This window comes from Pithys albifrons, chromosome 11 (genome assembly GCF_047495875.1).
Source record: "Pithys albifrons albifrons isolate INPA30051 chromosome 11, PitAlb_v1, whole genome shotgun sequence".
NCBI lineage: Eukaryota > Metazoa > Chordata > Aves > Passeriformes > Thamnophilidae > Pithys > Pithys albifrons.
In genome coordinates this window covers 25,838,914-25,860,869 of record NC_092468.1, presented here as the reverse complement: position 1 = coordinate 25,860,869, position 21,956 = coordinate 25,838,914, and the positions used below count along the sequence as shown (strand labels likewise).

The following is a 21,956-nucleotide window of genomic DNA, read 5'->3' as shown; positions in this document are numbered from 1 at the left end:
CGTCTGCCTTGGGTACCATTCCATTGTGGGGGTGGCTCACTGACTTCTCACCAGGTTCACTTGGAGAGGATGAGATCAAAGCCAATTTTAGGTGAATGCAGAAAACAAAATCTCGGGCATTCTGATGGAATGCCTCCTGCATCTCACAGGCTTTTATTCCTGCTAACCTAGGCAGGAAAAATAAGGCATGGCTGAGTTCATTCTGAAGTGCTCAGTGTGGGCTGGAAATGAGAAGGATTTGTGTGCCTCTGGTGCTGACTTTTGCCTGGTCAGGGGGTCCCTTCTGGCCACTAATGGGTGGTGTTCGCACTGGGAGTGGGGGACAGCCTGGGATGCTCTGCTGCCCGTGCCTGAGGCAGAGCTGCTGCTGCTGGAGGCAGCGGGCATGAGGGGGGCTCAGCGGGCAGGGCGAGGGGCACAGGGCTCTGGGCAGCCCCAGCCGTGCTGGTTCCCAGTCCTTCAGATGACATCCAGGGCTCCTGTGCCACCAGACCTGCTCCAGGGGAGCAGCACCGAGAGAGGTGCAGTTTTGTGTTAGTGCTGCTTTGAAGGTCCTGGGACAGATGCAGAGCCACCCTGGTTTTATCATTCACACGGATCCAGGAGTGGTGCAGTCAGCACCGGGCTTGGCTTGGGCCGTCCTGCAGCTCGGAAACTGTCAATATTAACTGTCCAGGAACGGCGCAGATTGGAAGGAGGGTGAATGGGATGTTCAAATGTAATTTTCTGTGAGTTGCTAGAATGGGTGATAAATGGCAGGGAGGCTTTGCCTGAGGGGAAGGAAGCCCAGCCCTTCCAGCTGCTTGTTCCTGTCCTTTGGCCATGACCAACTTTCAGCAGGAGCCTTGCACGCTCCCAGCACCGTGTTGGCACAGAGGTCCATAGCGAGCCTGTGGCGAGGGCAGAAGTGCTGATTGATAAATACCTCCTGGAGCCAAGTCCCAGCTGGGGGTGGCCTGGCAGGGGCAGTGCCCAGGGGGATCCTGGCTCCCGGGTGCTGTGGTCTGTCCCGCCGGGAGGGCAGTGTCTGGGGGATGGCCGTGGGGCTTGCCTGAAAACAGGCAACTTTCAAAATCGAGGTAACTTGTCCTTTAATCAGCTCCTGGTGGAGCAGCGGATCAGGCGCTCCTGCGACCCCTCAGCCCTCCTGCAGCCCAGTCACTGCCTCAGTTTCCTGCACAATCTCGTCTGTGGGAGATGTGTCTTTGGTGGTGTCATTCAGAGACAGGATCTGTTACCAAGTCATGCCTTGTGCTCCCTGGATGTGCGACCCTTGTGCTAATTGCCAGCAGTTTCCCTGCTGATTTCCCCTGGGCTCCCAGCGCTATCAGCGCACCAACACGCCGGCTAACTGCAATTCCTTCCTCCTGCAGCCTCCAAAGTTGGGCCTTGGTGAGTTCTTTCTGCCTAATTCCTAGATAAGGTTTGCACAGTAAGGGTGGATTGTCCCACTGGAGTTGGCACAGCCCTGGCACTCTCTGGGCTTCAGCAGCCCCAGACCTGGGAATTGCACCAGGAATAGCAGCTCGGTGGTGACAAGGCTGAGGTTTTATCTTTATGACTAATCCCACTTATGTGCCCAAGTCTCTGCATATCCAGAGCTGATTTCTCCCCCAAGAGAAGCAGCCCAGGGGAATTTGGAGGAAGAGCTGAGTAACCCTCAGGCTCAGCTGCGACGCTGCTGAGTTGCGACCACCTTTGGTTAGGGAGGACACCTCCACTCAGGGATGGAGCTGGTATTTCATGTTCATCTTAGGCTGCTTCTTCCATCCCAGGGAAACCCAGCGCTGGGAGAAGCCAAAGGCTTTTCCCAGCGGCTGTGACAATAATCCTGCAAAGCCCTCATCTCCCTCACATCTGAAGCTGAAGTCCTTCCCAATTCATTTTCTGCTTGAATTATGTCCTTGATGCCGGGCTCTGCAGCGGGAGCCGCTCCAAATGCCACGGCAGCTCTGCTGCCACTCGATCCACGCTAAAAATACCGCCGGCCACCCCCTCGGGCCCGCGCGGTGCTGCCGCCCCCGCGGCAGGGCTGCCCCGCAGCGCCAGCCCCGCTCCGGGATGAGCGGCCCCGGTCCGGAGTGTGCGGGGCCCCGGTCCGGGCTGTGCGGCCCCGCTGCGGGATGTGCGGCCCCGGTCCGGAGTGTGCGGGGCCCCGGTCCGGGCTGTGCGGCCCCGCTCCGGGATGAGCGGCCCCGGTCCGGAGTGTGCGAGGCCCCGCTGCGGGATGTGCGGCCCCGCTGCGGGATGTGCGGCCCCGGTCTAGAGTGTGCGGCCCCGATGCGGGATGTGCGGCCCCGTTACGGGATGTGCAGCCCTGCTCCGGGATGTGCGACCCCGGTTCGGGATGAGCGGCCCCGGTCCGGGATGAGCGGCCCCGCTCCGGGATGTGCGGCCCCGCTGCGGGATGTGCGGCACCGCTGCGGGATGTGCGGCCCCGCTCCGGGGTACTGGTAGCCCCGGGATGTCCGCCCCGCTGCGGGATGAGAGGCCCCGGTCCGGGATGTGCGCCCCGGTCCGGGATGTGCGGCCCCGCTCCGGGGTACTGTAGCCCCGGGATGTCCGCCCCGCTGCGGGATGTGTGGCCCCGGTCCGGGATGTGCGCCCCGGTCCTCCCCCGGTGCCAGGCGCGCCCGCTGCCAGGGGCATTATGTAAAGGGAGAGACAGCGACTGTGCCTGTGACAGGGGTGGGGGCGGGAGAGGAGCCAGCTCGGGGGCTTTTCACCAAGTGACATCTTTCTGGCCCAGCTCCAGCTCAGGCACGGAATTGGAATATGGAAGGCAAAACTTTGCGGGGATAAATCCATTCGCCTGGGAACAGCTGCACACACGAGGACTCAGGTGCGTCCCCGCGGCGCTCACCTGAGCAAAGCTCGGCTTTGCCTCGGCAAATGAGCTTTACATTTTGCGTGTCCCCTGCCGGGTTGTGGCCTCAGCCGGACAGGCCCTCGCAGCCATCGCCTCTGCTGCCTCCTCCTGCCCAAGGCGAGCGGGCACGGGGCTGCTCCCTTTATCCTTTATAATGCTCCAGTTCAGTCCCACTGGGGAGCCTGGCCAGATGCTCGGGGAGAATATTTGGGATCACTGCAAGCCCTCCTTTGAAAATGATGTTGTTGCAGCGCTTGGCTTGGAAAATTGCAATCTGCTGCACCACTGCTGGAAACAAAGATGTGCTTTGGCTTCCCTGCCATGCACAGCGGGGAGGAGGGATGGCAGGCTGGGCCTCCACCTGCTTTGGACATGGAGAGGTCTCAGCCTGGGTTCTTCTCATGCCTAACTTGCCATATTTTCTTTAACATTATTTCCAGTGAAGTGCATCCAGCCCCAGTCCTGGTGTTGGGGACTATTTGGGATGTGTTGTGGCTGCCTCAGGGAATCTCTCAGCCCGGGACTGGCATCAGCCTTCCTGTCCTCATGCTTAGGTTAGACATTAGAAAGAAGTTTTTTACAGTGAGGGTGGGCAGGCCCTGGCACAGGTGCCCAAAGAATCTGTGGCTGCCCCATCCCTGGGAGTGTCCCAGGCCAAGCTGGACAGGGCTTGGAGCACCCTGGGCTGGTGGGAGGTGTCCCTGCCCAGGGCAGGGGTGGCACTGGGTGGGCTTTAAGACCCTTCCAACCCACTGTAGAATTCCATGATTCTGTGATTCCAGCCCCTTTCCCTCATACCTGCAGCAGGGCAAAGCCTTGCCCAGAGCACACCAAGAGGCTGCCCCGTGCCCAGGACATGCCGGGCTCTGCCACTGCGGTGCCAATTCGGGGCTGTCAGCAGTTCTGAAATAGCCCTTGGTGAGCCCTGCCCGCATGGGCACCAGGGACCCAATTTACTGAGCACAACTGTCTATTTGTGTGCATACATAATTGATGGAGCAGCTTTGGCCATTAACTCTGGCGTGAGCCTAAACAAAAATTTTATCTGCAAAGGCAAATTGGTGCAGTAAATAGTCAGTGGAGCCTGGACAGGGCACAGAGAGGCCAGGAACTGTCCCTGGAGGGGAGACCCATCCCTCCCAGGCAATGGGGCCAGAATCTTCCTTCATTTAGAGAATGTTATTAATGTTGGTAATAAAAGATATGAAAAACAAGTGAATAAGGGGGAAAGAAGGGAGGGCAGAAAACAGTTATTTCCCTCCCAGCATTGTTTTCAAATCTGGGGAGATCTGAGCATTTGAGGATGGTGAAGGTACAAGGAGGAATCTGTGAAAGTAAAGCTACTGACATTGGAATTATGTAAAGGTGATCTGGGCAGATAAACCTTGAAAAGCAAAGTTTGCTTTCTTCCTCATCCCTTGGGAAAGGGGCAGGATTTAGATTAGAGCTTAGGAGGAAATCCTTCCCTGTCGGGGTGCTGAGGCTGGGGCACAGGATGCCCAGAGACGTGGAAGTGTCCAAAGGCAGCAGCAGCAGCAGCAGTGGGTCTGTCTCAGGTTGTGGGTGCTGCACTTGGAGTGAGCCCAGCCCAGGGGATCCCACTCAATCCTTTCCTTACTGGGGATTTTTCTGGCGCTCTGCCTGGGTGCAGCTGCTTGACGGGACCTTCCTCATGCCCGGTGGCACCGAGGCGGTGCCCTGGCCACAGTCCAGCAGGGTCATTTCATCCTGATGGCTGAAAACCCATCAGCTGTTTCAGGCGTGTGGAGATCGGGGGTTGTCAGAGCTCATTAACAGGAGCTGCTCCTGCACCACAGCACAGGGTGGGTGTGCTGCTCCCGTGGCTCCAGGGGGATGTCCTCCCTCCCTCCCTCCCTCCTGGGAAGGCAGCCCTGGACTCGCCCTGCCCAGGGTCAGAGCAGCCCTCCCTTGGCTCTGTGCACCACTCACAGGGGTTAAAATGCACCGTAAAAATACCACAGCACAAAGAACTCCTCATCCCACCCCTCTGCCTGAATAAACGTCCTCTGGCAAACACATTTAGGGTGTGTAACCTCAATCCTGTGGTTAACTCAAACCTCCTGGTGTTGCGGGCTGGCAGCACCCAGGCTGGAAGGGGCTTAGAGCACCTTCCCTGCCAGGAGCAGCAGGATGGGGAGAAGGGACAAGGTGCTTCTGGGAAGCATGGCTTGAACTGCCTGAGGGCAGGGTTAGATTGGGCATTACCTGTAAGGCCCTGGCACAGGTGCCCAGAGAAGCTGGGACTGCCCCAGCCCTGGGAGTGTCCATGGCCAGGTCGGACAGGGCTTGGAGTAACCTGGGACAGTGGGAGGTGTCCCTGCCCAGGGCAGTCCGAGATGGTCCTTAAGGTAATTTCCAAACCTGTGAGGATTCTGTGATTCCACAGAACATCCCTCAGCCATTCCCCCTCCCTGGAGGGGTCCCTGGCGGAGCTGCCAAGTGCTCCCAGAGGGGGAATGGCTGCCTGGGGGGACAGAGCCCCGCCAGGACCCAGAGCTGTGACTGAGCTGTGTGATCACCGTCAGCCCCTTTGCTGCTGCCATCGCCGGGTTCCTTCCCCTCCTCCGAACACAGCGGGGTCACCCAAGGGCTGCGAGCAGAAACCGCAGTGCTTTTATTGAAATGCAAATGCCCTCTGTGGAATCAGGCTATTACTGACGCTGGAATGGCCCGCAGAGCACGTGGTGCCCCTGACCCTGTGCCATGATGTGGGTTTGGAGGAGGGAACACCACCCCAGCCTGATGGGAAACGCACGGGTCACTTTGGGCTGCAAAATCCCACGGGAATAGAAGAGAAATGTCTCGTGCTTCCCAAGGGCTAGAAGTGAAAGGTATTTCTTAGCAGCGTTCCAGGACTTGTGTCTCCTTTTTCCTTGCTTTTCTTTTTCCAAGAATTAACCACAATAACCACCTCACATATTTAGGAATCTGTGGTTTATTTAAACCTTGCTGCAATTATGAGCAGTTTCAAACTCTCCCATGCAAATGGAACAATTATTTTGATATCAAGTTTCATATTATTTCAGTAGCTCTCCACATCAGGCTGTCTTTTATGGCTCATCATCTGATCTTTATTTTCTTGCTGCAAATTAAGATTAATCCAGTGAACAGAATGGATTTACGCTGAATTCACAATGCTTTTCCCCCCAGGACTGTAGCTCATAATGGGTACAAAGGAGGCAGGAATAACTCCAAGGGGGAGGAAAGGGAACCACTTGAGTAAAGAGAAGCTGCTGATCTGTGCTGCCTTCAGCCTCCCAGCGGCTCCCCAGGAGTCTGGAGCTGGAGGTGAGGCCGGGGCTGGTGGGGTCGGGATTTGTCTCGTCCGTCACATTGATGCAAAGCCCTGTTTGACTGTGCAGTGTTAAACCAGCTTTAGGTTTGAATACACGTTTATTTAAGCACTGAAAACAGGGCAGTGCAAGGGGCTTGGCAGGGGACACTCCTCTCTGGCTTGCACTTCTTTGGTACGTGGCAGCGCTCGGTTAGCAGTGGGGCTCAGTCATCTTCCAGGTCTTTCCAACCACAATAATTCCATGATTCTGTGCTAAATGAGGACCTTGCAGGTTGTCTGGGCTGGTGTGAGGGGGAGCTCCTCTTCTGGCCGTCAGATAAAGCCAAGTTGCCTTTGCCTTGCAGTGCCTGCCCAGCTGCTCCCAGCTCTGCTCCGTGGCTTTGCCCCCAGAGCAGTGATGCCCAGAGCTGCACTGACTGTGGGCAAAGAGTTTGCTGGTGCCCACCCTGAGTGCCACACTGGGACGGCCCCATCCTGCAGTGCTGGTGGCACTGAGGGCCCTGGGCAGAGCAGGAACCCAGGGCTTGCTCTGCCATCGATTCCTGCCCCCCCACTGGAATCCCGAGGGGGAGAGCTGAGCTCAGAACAGGATCCACGTCAAGGACAAAGAGTGTTCCAGGAGCACGACTCAGGGCAGTTGGGTTGAGTGGAAGCAAAACGATGATATTTTAAGGAAGCTTTTAAATAATGCAGTGGTGCTGTGGGAGGGAGTCCCAGAGCCACTCACTGCCTGCCTGTGGCCCAGGGTGAAAGGCACGGAGCAGTCTGGGTGCCTGTCCCTGTCCCCTGTGGGTGCCTGTCCCCATCACCCATGGGTGGCTGTCCCTGTCACCTGTGGGTGAACATCCCCATCGCCCATGGGTGGCTGTCCCTGTCACCTGTGGGTGAACATCCCCATCGCCCCTGGGTGGCTGTCCCTGTTCCCTGTGGGTGCCTGTCCCCATCACCCATGGGTGCCTGTCCCTGTCCCCTGTGGGTGAACATCCCCATCGCCCCTGGGTGGCTGTCCCTGTCCCCTGTGGGTGCCTGTCCCCATCACCCATGGGTGGCTGTCCCTGTCACCTGTGGGTGAACATCCCCATCGCCCATGGGTGGCTGTCCCTGTCACCTGTGGGTGAACATCCCCATCACCCATGGGTGGCTGTCCCTGTCCCCTGTGGGTGCCTGTCCCCATCACCCATGGTTGGCTGTCCCTGTCACCTGTGGGTGCCTGTCCCCATCACCCATGGGTGCCTGTCCCTGTCACCTGTGGGTGAACATCCCCATCGCCCCTGGGTGGCTGTCACCAATCACCCCTGGGTGGCTGTTCCATTACCCCTTGGTGGATGTACCTGTCACCTGCAGGTGAACATCCCCATCACCTCTGGGTGGCTGTCCCTGTCACCTGTGGGTGCGTGTCCCCATCACCCATGGGTGGCTGTCCCTGTCACCTGTGGGTGCCTGTCCCCATCACCCATGGGTGGCTGTCCCTGTCACCTGTGGGTGAACATCCCCATCGCCCCTGGGTGGCTGTCCCTGTCACCTGTGGGTGCCTATCCCCATCACCCATGGGTGGCTGTCCCTGTCACCTGTGGGTGCCTGTCCCCATCGCCCATGGGTGGTTGTCATCAATCACCCCTGGGTGGCTGTTCCATCACCCCTTGGTGGATGTCCCTGTCACCTGCAGGTGAACATCCCCATCGCCCCTGGGTGGCTGTCCCAGCCCTGCTGCTCCTGTGCCCCCCAGAGCTGTGCCCCTCTCCAGGCAGTGGGTGGCTGTCCCCTGGGTGGGGCATCTCCCTGGCTCACAGCAGTGGCAGGAGCAGCTCCCTGACCCACCAGCTGCTAACCCCCACCCCACTGCCCCCTTCTCCTCCCAAGCCATCCCTGCAGTGTGGTATTTTCCATCCAAGGCTGCCTGACAGCTTTAATGTGATGCTTAAATGGATGGAAGGCAAGTCGTGGTGCAGGAACGCTGCTAATTTAATTACTTGTGAAGTGCACAGTTTAAGACATTTCAAATGTATTATTTTAGCCTGGCTGCTTTGGAGAAATCCAGTCAGAATTTTGAGCATGCTCATTTTTATTTTAGACTAACATTATAAAATGCCTTCTGTGGAACATGTTTGTTAAGAAATTAATTGTCTTTGAGGAGGAGAAAACGCTCTGTGTGTGACTCGGTGTGAGCCCAGGGGTAAAGCCAGGGGGAGTGTCCTTGCTGTCAGTCAGGGGATGTGTCCCCTTCGTCCAGGGCTCAGTGTGTGCCCAAAAGCCATGGTGAGGAGGGACATCCCTGGGAAGGTGTTTCCAGAGCTTCTGCTCCACAGAACTCCCTGTGTTTTAGTATCTGGAATATACCCAAGGAGCCAAGGTCTGGTGGCTCATGGTGCTGGGTTGGCCATAATGCCAAGGCCCCCTCATGCACAGAGGGCTTTGGGTGCTGTGTTGTGTCCCTTGTCCCAGCCCTGCTCTTCAGGATGGTCAGGCCATCCCTTCCATCCCTCTGCAGAGTCACAGCACCATTTGGTGGGAGCTTCTGGAGGGCTGGAGGGTGTTTCCTTGTGAACAAACCCAGTGAGAAGATGGAATCACGGAATGGCTTGGCTTGGAAAGGACCTTGAAGCTCATCTCATTCCACCCCCTCCCAGTGGTGCCCAGCAAGTCACTGCCCCGGCAGTGGGAGATGGAACAGCCTCCCTTGGCAAACTGAGACTCGCCTCTCAAGGCATCTGAATGTGTCAGAAGGGTTTCCCAAATGCCTTTATAGCACCATAAAAGCTCCCATCAGGCAGGAGGGAGTGGGGAGCAGTGCCTGGTGCCTCCCATCCCTTGGCCAGGGTGGCCAGGCCTTGCTCAGGGCTCTGCTGGCTCTGAACTATTTACTGGTGAAGCTCCACTCAGAGAACAAACAGAACTAATCAATGGGACAGGGGCTGGAGAAGCAACAGAACAGGAACCTTATTGAAAAAGAAGGTCCTGAAGCTCCTGGAAGGCCCCAGCAGGGTCCTGGTACCTTGTCCCTGGCAGCTCCCAAAGAGGGAAGTGGGGTGGGTCTGATCCTCAGCTTTGCTTACAAAAGGCAGGAGTGGCATTGAGAGTCTATGCAAGCCCCATGGCAGCCGAAATCCAGCTGGAGGGAACACTTCTGGAGCACCTTGGATGCCATGGATGGGGTGGTGTCCATGCATGGGAAGGGCTCAGGGGAGGAGAGCTGGGCTGGGGCTGGTGGGATCAGCTCTGTGCAGCCACCCTGCACTCTGCTGCTGAAAGTCAGCCTAACAAAACGTGCCCTTTATGTAAACAAGCTGCTTTAGAGATATTTTGGGGATGAAGTAATAAAAATTTTATGGCATACCTATATTTTCCTGTTGGCATTGAATTTGCCATAAAAACAGACACAGAAAAACAGCCTCAGCTGTTCTGGCTGTGAAACTGCTGCAGCTGCTTTCACAGAGCCATAAAATCATCCCAGAATGGTTTGGGTTGGGAGGGACCTCAAAGCCCACCCAGTGCCACCCCTGCCATGGGCAGGGACACCTCCCACCAGCCCAGGGTGCTCCAAGCCCTGTCCAGCCTGGCCTGGGACACTCCCAGGGCTGGGGCAGCCACAGCTTCTCTGGGCAGCTGTGCCAGGGCCTGCCCACCCTCCCAGCCAGGAATTCCTTCCCAACATCCCATCCAACCCTGCCCTCTGGCTGTGGGAAGCCATTCCCTGTCCTGTCCTGGGTCCTCGTTCAGCAGTACTTAAAATCTGTCAAAAATGCCTTTTCTCTCATGAAAGGCCAAAGTCCTGCACAATAATTCAAACATAAATTCCCCTATTTTTCCTGGTGGTTTCCCTGCCTCAGCCTCCTTATTTTTATAATAATTCCTGCAAATGATTTTTACCTAAATATGGATGGAAGAATGAACTGCCCCTCCAAAGGGACTGTGTCCCCCTCCTGAGCTGGCCCTGCTGAGGATGCTCCTGGTGCTGATGGGATGGAACTGCTCAGGGCTGCACTGAACACCCAGGGTTGGTCCAGGGCTGCTCACATTCCTCCTCCTTCCTTAGTTTTGGAATTGTGTTGGAATCAGCCTTTCCTGACTGTGGAGAAAATACCTATTTTCCAGTTGCAGCTTATTCAGCCACTTCAGCTGAATGACTAATACTTTCCAGGGTGGGTCAAGGGATTGGGAAGGAATAACCATGGACAGGCTTTTACAATTTTTTTTTTCCTCTTTCAGGGTGAAGCAGCACCAAAAGGCCTTTATTATTTCCAGCCCTGTGGGGTGTGTTGGCTGTGGCAGCACAGCCAGCACCCTACACGTGGGTGTGACCTGGGGACTGATCTCCTCGTGTGTGAGGTGGGAGGGATGGTCAGGGGAGCAGGGCCAGGGTGGGTGCCAGGGCTGCTGCTGGGGCTGTGCCCATCCCTGCATCCCTGTGCCCTGCCCAGCCACGGGCTGGGTACCACCGTGGGGTGATGGGGCACTGGGATTACCCCACACAGATGGGGTGGAGAGACCCTGATCCTTTTGTTTCTGGCAATAACTGAATTATTTTTACAAGGATAATGCAACTCCCTCAGACATTTGAGATGCTGCCCTTTACAAGCCTTGCTGCAGAATGGCAAGTAGTGTTTTGTTTCCTCCCTTTATCCCAGATCCAAGGATGAGGAATCACAGTGGGGGCAGCAGGGCCGTGGGTGTGCCCTGCTCTGGGATGTGGCACTGGGATGGGTTGCCCTGGGAACGCCGGTGCCAGCGGTGCCCCCGCCCAGGCACCCCCTCCCTGTGCCCCACACCAGCTGTTCCAGCTGTTCCAGCTGGGGGCTGTCCCAGGGTGGGCAGAGCATGGCCCAAGCACAGCAGCACCTGCCAGAGCCCCTGCTTGGGCACGGCCCATCTCCTCTGCCCTGTCTACATTTTAATGTGTCATCTCCAGCTTTCCTGAGGATGCAGCCAAGGGAAATGCTGGGAATTGCAGCTGAGCCCCCCACCCCACAGCCAGTGGGGCTGGAGCATGGAGGGAGCTGGGAGGTGGGAAGGGAGCCAAGGAACGGGGCTGGACACCCTTTGGGCACCTGCTGCCCCCCATGCCATCTATGGCCGTGCTGGCTGCCCCTCCTGTGGCTGAGCTGGGCTCCCACTGCCCAGGACCCACCCCCTGCCTTCCCTGCTGCCCTTTCTCAGCCCACCAGCACTGTCCTGTTTTGCCTCTGCAGTTTTCCACCAGTAGCAGGTTTTTTCTGCTCTGTATTAGTGACCTAACCCTCAACAGCCCTGCTCTGTGCTGCAGGAGCTGGATGGGAGGGGAGATGCCCAGAGGAGCCCCTGGCATTGTGTTCCAGGCCAGGCTGGAGCTCTGGGGCTCTGAGCAACCTGGGGTAGTGGGAGGTGCCCCTGCCCATGGCACAGGGCTGGAACCAGATGATCCTGCAGGTCCCTTTGGACCCAAAGCACTGGGGGTCCTGTGGTGCCTGTGCTCCCACCCAGCCCTCTCGGGACAGCCCGGCTGCTCCAGGGGCAGCTCCCCAGCCCTGCTGCAGACACACCACCCAAACCCAGTTTACTGGGGATTATTTCTGTGGCACACAGGAGATCACAAAGCAGTTTGCAAAGCAGCAAACGGGAGCACAGTCACACAGTGCAGGTGTCAGATGGGATGTCAGAGCAAAGCTAAGGATGCACGTGCTCAGGCAAAGAAATAATCTGTGGTTTTGGCTTGCTGGAGTATCTGCTGGGACACCTCCAGCTGTCCTGCTTCTGCTGCTCTGCATGTTCATCTCTGCCTCCCAGCATTCGAAAACAGAGTTAAAATTTCCTGAGATCTGATGCTTTGCACAAATATCAGAACTTCAGCAGAGCCAGGAGGGTTTGGACAGTGCTCTCAGGCACACGGTGCCATTCTGGGAGTTGTCCTGTGCTGGAGCAATTCCAGGGTCTGTCATCCTGTATGGAGGGTGAAACAATTTCCATTTGGAAACAGGGAATATTTCTGAGGGACAAGTGGGAAGCTGGTTTGTGTCAGAGCAAGGACAGCTGCTCAGGAGGACTCTGGTTAAACCCACCACTTTTGTTTTCCAATACTGAAGGTTTTAACCCCAGTCCTGCACTGAACCCTTTCCCCCAGCAGTGACCGAGTCCTGTGGCATCACCCACAGTGGGTGATGTGCCATGCCCAGCCCTTCCCTGGCATGTGCAGGAGCCCCAGGGCACTCAGACCTCCCTCACCTCACCCTCTCTGCACGTGGGAACGGCTTGGAAACAAAGAGCAGCCCAAAGCTGCGACTGCCGCTCTGCAATTAGGGCTAATCCAGGCGGTAATTTAGAGGGAACTGCTGTGCGTGTTGTGAAGTGTTTTGTTCTCCCAATGAGACACAGAAAGTGTTATTTGTGTCTCTTCCCACCCACAGCACTCAGAGACAAGCTCTGCCACCTGAGCCTGGCACAGGGACAGCTCCTGAGTGCCCGAGATCTGCGGGGCTTTGGGGCTGGGGAAGCAAAACCAAACCCAGCCCGAAGAGCAGGAAGCCACTCAAGTTAATTAAAGGAGAGAATTAACACCTCCCTGGTGCCTCAGCCTCGGCTCCCAGAGGCTGAGCCCGATGAATCGTGACATGTGCATGAGATGGGAGGATGAGCTGAGCATCTTCCAGGACTTGCAGGGGGTTATAAAAAAGAAGGAGAGTGACTTTTTACATGGGCAGGTTGTGATAGGACATGGGGAAACAGTTTTAAACTAAAAGAGGAGAGATTTAGATTCGATGTTAGGAAGAAATTCTTTTCTCAGAGGGTGGGCAGGCCCTGGCACAGGTGCCCAGAGCAGCTGTGGCTGCCCCAGCCCTGGGAGTGTCCCAGGCCAGGTTGGACAGGGCTTGGAGCACCCTGGGCTGGTGGGAGGTGTCCCTGCCCATGGCAGGGGTGGCACTGGGTGGGCTTTGATGTCCCTTCCCACCCAAAGCAGTCTGGGATTCCAAGATCTTCCCCTGCAGGTGCCAGGGAGGGGGTTGGGATCAAGGCCAGTGTCACTGTCCCACTCCCCATGTGACAGTGAGGGACACTGGATGAGCTGCAGAGGGAGAGGGCAGTGGGGAGGGTCTCTCCTTTCACTGGGATTTTGGTGTCACTTGAAACAGCCACTATTTTTTGTCAGGGAATAAATTACATATTTTATTCATTTCTGCATAGAAAGGAGTGGTTCTGGAGCCTGATGGGGATGTTTCTAAGCAACGTTGTTTTCCCACCACCAGTGTCAGGAACAGTGACTTTTTTACTTTTTTTCACATTTTTGTAGCAATAAAACAACTCTGCAGTTTTTATCCTGGCAAACCATGTCATGATTTCCCCAGTTTTGTTTATCAGGTGGGTTGAGGCTGTATCCTCACCTTTGGGGTGCCCAGCCATGGGGGAGGTGTGAGGGGTCAGTGCCACATGGGGGCTGCCCCAGTCCCCCATTTCTGCAGGTGCTGGAGGATGCCCATGGAGACCCCTGGGTGTGATGCCTGTGCCAGGGGCTGGCTCTGTGCCCCTCCCAATCCCCTCTGCTCCCCCCCAAGCCCCTCTCTCCCCTACCACCTTTTTCCCCCATCTCTCACTCCCAGCATGTTTCCCCAGGCTGGAATACTCAGAAGTGCCAGGATTTGCCTCCCCCTCCTGCCTCCCTCATGCTGAGGCCGAGGGCACCAGGAGCAGGTGGTGCCCACACAGGGGGTGAGAAATGCCCCCAACAGCCCCAAGAACTCCACTCCTCCACCTCTGGCAGCTCCAGGGCCAGTGAACAGGGTCCTGGGGGTCACCTGCCCCTGGGGCTGCTGTGGTGGCACCGACCCACACAGGGTCTGTGCCCTGGGTTTGGCATTTCTGGCACAGCTTGGTCTCTGTGGGCACAGCCACGGGCACAGGGCAAAGAACTCAGGGTTGGAACGAGCCAAAAGCAGCTTCATCTGGTTTCTGTAGAGCTCTCCCAAGCCTGATGATTCCTCTGTGGGTGTGGAGTTGAAAATGTTTTAGTCATTGTATGTGTTATTGCAGAGATTTTATTTAAAACTTCTGTTTTTCCATAGAAAACCCTCTCACTGCTTCTCTCTCCCATTCCTGATCGACAGAGAGATGGATGGGTGGAGAGATGAAGAGATGGATGGATTGATGGGTGGAAAGATGATGGAGAGATGAAATGATTGATAAATGGATGGATAGACAAATAGATGACTGGATAGACAGGCAGGATGGGTATCCTGATCCCTCTGCACAGCTGGGAATGCTGGAGGGGAAGGGAAGGTTTGGGCTCACTTGGGGGTGTCAATGGGACTGGTGAAACCCAAACTCTCCCTGTTCTGAGCAGGGAAGGGCAGCAGGGAAACAAATCCCCAGCTGGATAAATGGGATGTATTTTCTTGTAATTGCTTTGTCTGTGAACAACAGAGGAACCACTTGTAGGTTAATGAGGTGATTAATCAGCACAGGAGTCTCAGGCCATAAATCAGTGCTGGGAGGGTGAGGGGTGTTGGGTGTCCCTGTGTGGGGCTTGTCCTGCTCTTCCAGCCCATGTGGTGTTTGGTTGAAGCTGTGGAGGAGCTGCAGGATTAATGCTGAAGGTTGTCCTAAAGGTGGGAATTAGTCTGTCCTGCTGCTCTGTTGAGTGGTAAGGGGTTTGCCCAGTGCCAGGGCTGGGTGCCAGGGCTGGGTGCTCTCTCCTGCTGGGGGCTCTGGGACCTGGGTCTGTGTCACCTGGGGAGGATGGAGGTGGGGATGGGGATGGATCCCTCTGAGGGATGGGGCACCACGTGCCAGGGGTCCCTGGGAGGTGCCCAGCCTGGGCTGGGGTCTACCCTGGGGTTGTTCCTGGGTCTCTGCAGCCCCTGTTGCAGCTGCCTCTGGTTCTGCAGCACCTGCTGCCACTGCTGGGCTCTTACTGATCCTCCTGCTCCAGAACTGATTAAAAGTGAGTAATTGCCCTGGCTTTGTGCCCTGTGCCACAGGAGACACCACCATTCCTGCCATATGGCACGGGCTGCTTTGGAGACATCTCTTCCCCCACCTCCTGCTACTTTTCTGTAAGTGAAGAGCCTTTGGCTCTGACCCCCCTGGCCCTGGCAGTGCCACCGTGCCATGGCAGACCCGGCTGTGCCCGTGGTTGTATTCTGGTGCCAGGGGTGGGAACCTGCCAGGCTGTGGGGGGCTCTGTGTGAGGTTTTGGGCCCCTCTCCCCCTGTGTCTGTGGGAGATGCCTGGCACTGATGCCACGTGGGGCTCCAAGTGCCAAAGCTGAGTTGGGATCTTAATGAAAGCCTTGCCCTGTGCAGAGCCGGGCTGGGCTCGGCCCCTGCCCCTCCCAGGGAAAACTGAGCTGTTTCCCCTCTGCTGAGACCCAGGGCCCCTGCTGGAGGGTGCCAGGTCTGGGGGCATAGTGGGGGGTGCAGGGCTGTGCTGTGCCTGTTGCCCCATCAGTGGGTGGTCATACAAATGTCACTGCATTGGGGTGTTTTCCCTCTCTCTGTCTCCTTGTGCCAGAGCTGAGCCTTCTCCTCCCCATGGCCTGCTACTCTCCAGTCTCCCTCTCATTTCTCATGGCTCCACAGGATCCCTGTTCCCCTGGGAGCTCTTTGCTCTGGGCTCATCCCACATATATATGTATATATATATAAATTATATATTCCTTTTGCTCTTGTTGAGCTCTGACTGCACCATCAGCACTTACCCTTGCAAGGAAATAATTCAGCTCTGAGTTCCCATAAAAGCCATGAAGGAGGCACTGGGTGAGCAAAGAGGCAATCTGAGGACTGGGAATTTTCCATGTCTCCCACAGTCCTTGCTGTTGAAGGAGGGTTAGTCTGGGCCTGAGCTGGGCACGGCTGGTTTAGGGCAGGATTGTGTGCTGGTTTAGGGCAGGATTGTGTGCTGGTTTAGGGCAGGATTGTGTGCTGGTTTAGGGCAGGATTGTGTGCTGGTTTAGGGCAGGATTGTGTGCTGGTTTAGGGCAGGATTGTGTGCTGGTTTAGGGCAGGATTGTGTGCTGGTTTAGGGCTGGTTTAGGGCAGGATTGTGTGCTGGTTTAGGGCTGGTTTAGGGCAGGATTGTGTGCTGGTTTAGGGCAGGATTGTGCCCTCCTCACCCACGTGCAGCATCCACTTCTTAGGAGCAAAGGAGAGTGAAATCCAGTCCCAGGGGATCTTTCCCTTGTACTGTGGCCATGTAGGAAGATTGGATTGTGTGCAATGTCAATTTTAGTTAAAAAGACAAGAACCTGAGGTTTAAAAGGGAGGTGAACATTTGGCAATGAAAAGTGAGAAGAATTTGACTGTGCAGTGACCCTAAAGCCATTTAGGTCCCTCCCTCCCAGGAAGAACATTTAGTGGGAATAAAATCATCCCACTTCTCATCCACTTGGACATGTTTTCCTCAGCGTGGTGAGGTGAGCCCTGAACAACCACAGGATTATGACTGGCTGCCCCCAGTGTACCTGTGTGTTATTGGGGCAGCAGCATCACAGGAAGGGCTGTTCTGTCAGCAAGAAATGGCTCAGTGCTCCTTAAACTGGTTTGAGCAGAGGGATCTGGGAGAGGCTGGAAATAGCAATCCCAGGGCAAAGGCTTTGCTGGGGGCACTGTGGAGTGGAACTGAGGCAATAAAAAGCTTTGGTTAAATACTGCAGGAACTTCCTATCAGGAGATCCAGTGGAGCGTGTCTGAAAGGAGGGGCTGCTGAGTGGGGCCACTCTGTGCCCAGCCAGGAGGAGCCAGCCCTGTGCCAGAGCAGCCTCACTGCACCTTGGGTCTGGTCTTCTTAATGAAAATTAACACTGCAGACATAATCTAATCTTCCTACACAGCCACATGCCAAGGAAGAATCCCCTGGGGTGGATTTCACCCTCTTTTTGCTCTGGGGAGTCTGAAGGGCTGTACTTTGCCCTGTCTCTCTGGCAGCCTTTGTGCCAGACACCCCTCACTGCCCTCACCACCCCTCTGTGCCTCTGCAGGATGTGCCATCCTCTCTTCTCCCTTTGTGCCACTTTCTGATGCTGAACCAAAGGGCTTTTGAAGCAAAAAAAATTCACCTTGACCTTTTTTGTGTATATTGGACCCTGGTTCCTTGGACACAAACCTGCTCTTAGCCCTTACCCCTGATCTGACACATCTCTGTGGTCCTTGGCTTTGCCCATAATCTGCTCACAGCAAAGTGACTAACAAGCAAAATGCTGCTTTTCCACCAGCTTTGGGAAGCTGGAGGGTTTTGCAGCCCTGAGCATGTCCACAGGGCTGGATTCAGGCTCTGCCTCCTTGTTCTGCACTGACCTGTGTTGGCCCTGAAACACCAGTTTCATTTATCTACTTGTTTCTGGCAAAATAATTGGGCTTATTTGGCATTGTAGCAGGTCCTGAACCAAAATGTCTTTCTGAGGACAGTTTCCTCCGTGTTTGCAGTCTCAGTGCTGTGGTGGAATTTGGGGGGTGATTTTCCTCTCCATTTATACATGAGCAGCTGAGGTGGGATATGAGGAGCCAGATGTGGTGCCCAGGCAGGGCTGAGCTGCTGCTGCTGGGGCTGAATCTGCTGGAAATGAGGAAAATGGGAATTGGGCCCAGAGGTGAAGCGACTCAGAGCCCTTTGTGCCCCTGAGCCCCAGGGATGTGCCACCTGCTGGCCAGGGAGATGCTTTTCCCTTCGCTGCACGCTGGGAAGGGGCAGGAGCAGCTGGGCAGAGTTTCCAGGTCTTTGTGCCACTGGAATAACCCCTTCACCTGCAGAGCTGATGCCCCCTCAGCTGGGCACTGCCTGCCAGGCCACTGGGCAAAACCCTGAGCTCATCCCAGGGAACATCCCTTCAGTAGTGGGGACAGTGACTCTGAGCCCGGGGGGCTGGAGGAGGATGAGGAAGGAGCAGGCACAGATGTGGCAAGAGAAAACAAGGCTGTGATGTTCCTGGAGCTGCCCTGCCATGGGGCAGAGGGGGCAGTGACCTGCCCTGTGGCTGTGCCATCCACGAGGGGCCTGTCTGGCAGGAAGGTGCCATTCCTTCCCCACCAGCTGTGGGCTCACAGCTCCAGTGGGTGCCAGGCTTCCGCCTCTTCGCAGCCTTTTCCCTGCCAGGCTGTTGGCACGTGGTGCTGGCTGGCATTTCACGGCGGCTCCGGAGGCTGCTGGCACGTGGCTGGTGCCACGGAGCTGCCATCTGGGAGAGACCCACAATCCTGGGAGATGATGTGCCCTGTGCTTGGAAATGCCCAGTCCAGGGCAATGCCAGCCGTGCCCGGGGCTGTTCCGGTGCTGGGTGTGTTTTTCCTGGGCAGTGGGTGCTGTGACTCAGAGCTGACTGTGCTGTCAGCCCCCCACACTCTGCTGCAGGCACGGGGTGTGGGCACAGGGAATGGCACCGTGGGCTTGTGCCAGAGGGCAGAGCTTTGTTAAACCCACCAGCAGAGCTGGGCTCTCTTTGTGCCCCCTGGTCTTGCTTGGCAGTTTTGCAGCTTTCAGACCTGACTGTCTCCGAATGTGTGTGATTCCAGATACACACCCGGGAGCTGCAAGGAAGGTGTAAATGTGTGTCTGTCTGTTTATGTTTGCTTAATGAGGTTTTGTATTTTTGTGGGGGTTTGGGGATTCTGTTCATGGAGCTACAGAACCAGGTCTTGGATTGATGCTCTGCCAGCCAAATTGCTGCTCTCTGTAGGAACCAATAAGGAGCTCAGGGCTGGAGCTTTTCCAGCACGAGGTTTGTGCTGGGAGCTCAGGCAGCCCCAGAGGGACCGGGTTTGGGGCTCCCTGTGTGAGTGGGGTCCCTCCACTTTCCCCCTCCCTGCAGTGTGTCTGAGTGCCCTGGCATGGGAGCACACCTGGTGGTGCCCCCCAGGCAGGACCAGGGGCTCAGGGATCCTCCTGCCCCTCACCTGGTGGTGCCCCCCAGGCAGGACCAGGGGCTCAGGGATCCTCCTGCCCCTCACCTGGTGGTGCCCCCCAGGCAGGACCAGGGGCTCAGGGATCCTCCTGCCCCTCACCTTCTGAGCTCCCTTTGCAGAGAGATCTTGCACTGCAGAAACTTGGCATTTTCAGCGTCGACTCTCAACATAAATTTTCCCAAATATCCAGGTCATGTGTGTGCTGAGTAAATGGCAACGCTGTAGAAATCCAAACACAATATTTCTGTCCAGATTTGTTGGTTGAGCAGACTCTTCAGAGAGCTGGTTATTGGTCCCTGGAAGAAGACTGAGTGTGTTTTACCCCCCCAAATCCCTGGAGTGGAGAGGGGCAAGCCCTGATGTGGCTTTGTGGCACAGGACAGGACAGGACAGTCCCTGCTGTCTGGGCTGAGACCCTGGAGCAGATCCTGCTGCTGGGGGAGTGCTGAGCCCTCTAAATGTACGGAAACACCCCAGAGATCCACTCCCAGCCTGTACTTACATATGCAATTATAAATGTATATATATATATCAGGGGGTGTGTGTAGAGGATGTGTTTGCATGCAGGTAACAGGTATATGTGTGTAGAGATCCAGTCATATGTGTATAAAAGGGGAACATACAAACAATATGAACATGCATATATGTATTTGAAGTGTGCAGGGGTGTGTATATAGAAGGTTACACATGAAGGGTATGTGTAGGCATGCAGATAAAGGGAGTGTGTCTATACATAGAGGAGTAGATATAAACAATATACATGCAAACGGGTGTATAAAGGGTGTGTGTTCATATTTGTGTAGGGAGAGGGGCCCCTGGCTGAGCTGGGCCCTCACAAACCTGTGCACAGCCAGACTCTGAAAGGCAAAGAACAGGTCAGTGAGAAACAGGATTTTAAATCCCCTCTTCTATAAAATAATCCCAGCCTGTCTGGGGGGGGGGGCAGCAGCCCTGGGCTCCAGAGGGCCATGCAGGGGTTGGGCTGAGTCCAATCCCAACCCCAGGAATTTGGGATTCCTGCAGTATTGCAGCTCCTCTGGAGCCCCCAGGCAGCTGCTGGGGGTGTGCCTGGAACCTTCTGTGGTTCCAGCCCGTGCTGGGGAGGATGAGCAGCCTCTGTGCTGCTCTGGGTCTGGGCTGCAGGGCCAGCTGTGCCTGCACTCAGGAAAAAAATCAAAGGAAAAAGACTAGGAGAAAAAAAATAAAAAAGAAAATATAGAAATGGAAAAAAGAAAAGAAGAAAAAATAGAACAGAAAAAAGAATCAGGTCAGTGCCTGCCCCAGCCCTGCTGTGAGCCCTGGGGCTCGTGGGGCTGCAGAGGCAGCTGCAGCTTCTCAAGCAGCTACTCCAGGTCAAGTCACTGTCTCTCCCAGAATATTCAATTGTCATCAGCAGGGCTGAATTTTGGGTGCAGCAGTGGCATAAGGGGCCCTGGGTGGGCACTCAGTGCCAGGGGTGCTGGCTGGTGTGGGGCTGCCCCTCCTGCCCCCCGGGGATGCCTTTGGTTGTGCTCCAGTGGGAAATTGTGCCATAGGAATGGAAACCTGAAATGGCCACAAAATCAAGTGTGTACAAAGAGAAAGAGCTGAAAGCACAGGGCACAACCTGTGCTAATGTCAGATGTTTTGGCTGCCCCCTTCCCTGACCCTGCTTGTTGGTGAGCAGGGCTTTGGCTTCTCTTCTATTTTATTGGCCTTTAAATAATTCAGCAGGAGCAGCAGAAAGTGCTGGGGATGTTTGTGGTGCTCTGCAGCAGAGAGGAGATGGATGGCCCCTAAATTACACCCTGGTCTGGCAGAACACTGCCCAGCCCTACCTGTGCTGTGGAGGTCAGAGCAGGAGGGGGAATTAGAGGGGATTTTAATTAAAGGGGTTGATGTGTGGCACCTTGTGTGGCATTGGGGCTGATTGTCTTGTCTCCAGCACAGCTCTGGGAGGAGGGTGATCATTTTATCTTGTGGATGTGGAAGAGCAGCTGCTGTTGGGGGTCCTGGTGCTGCCTCCACTTGGGTGGGAAACTGGGGGGTGTTGGTTTGTGGAGAATCCACCAGTTTGGGCAGGGATAGATGGGATATTGGGAAGGAATTCCTGGCTGGGAGGGTGGGCAGGCCCCGGCACTGGTGCCCAGAGCAGCTGTGGCTGTCCCAGCCCTGGGAGTGTCCAAGCCAGGCTGGACAGGGCTTGGAGCAGCCTGGGCTGGTGGGAGGTGCCCCTGCCCATGGCAAGGGTGGCACTGGGTGGGCTTTGAGGTCCTTCCCACCCAAACCAGTCTGGGATTCTGGGAAAGGGCAGGAAATGTGCATGACTTACCCCAGACTGCTTGGTCAGCACCCAAAGCAGATGATTTGGACAAAAAAATTGGGACTTGTCCTTTCCAGCTTCTGGGTTAAGTTGTGTGTCCCTTGAGAGCTGAACAGGGTTTTCTAATTGTTCTCTTTTCCTTTTAGGAACCTTGGAAAATCCGGGCTGAGGGTGTCGTGCCTTGGACTGGGTGAGTCCCTTTGGCTGCGGTGACGTTCTCCCCTCTCAGCTGTACTGGGGTTGTGGCACCAAATCCCTCTGCTGTGGCACAAAATCCCTGTGCTGTGCCCCAGTGCCCGTCAGGAACAGCCCTCAGGGGGCACATCTGAGATTACTGTGGGTGTGTCCCCCCCCCACCCCCCGGGGGGCTGTGGGTGTCCCCAGGGTGTTCCCCCCCCCCGGGGGGCTGTGGGTGTCCCCAGGGTGTTCCCCCCCCCGGGGGCTGTGGGTGTCCCCAGGGTGCTCCCCCCCCCCCCCCCCTCCCCCGGGGGGCTGTGGGTGTCCCCAAGGGCTCTGAGTGTCCCAGCTCCTGCCTTGGGGCTGCCCACCTGCCTGGGCTGGGGGCAGGTTCCTGTTCCGTTCCCTCGTTATTCCTGTGCTGACCTGAAAGCC

General features: G+C 56.1%; 1 protein-coding gene across 2 annotated transcripts in view; it reads left to right on the top strand.

Moving 5' to 3' along the window:
- KCNAB1 (potassium voltage-gated channel subfamily A regulatory beta subunit 1) overlaps positions 1-21,956 on the top strand; it is a 61,561-nt gene that overhangs the window by 17,238 nt on the left and 22,367 nt on the right. For both annotated transcript variants that reach the window (XM_071566709.1, XM_071566710.1), the window contains exon 2: positions 21,491-21,534. In XM_071566709.1, coding sequence (XP_071422810.1) covers positions 21,491-21,534 — 44 coding nt within the window. The remainder of the gene's footprint in view (positions 1-21,490; positions 21,535-21,956) is intronic.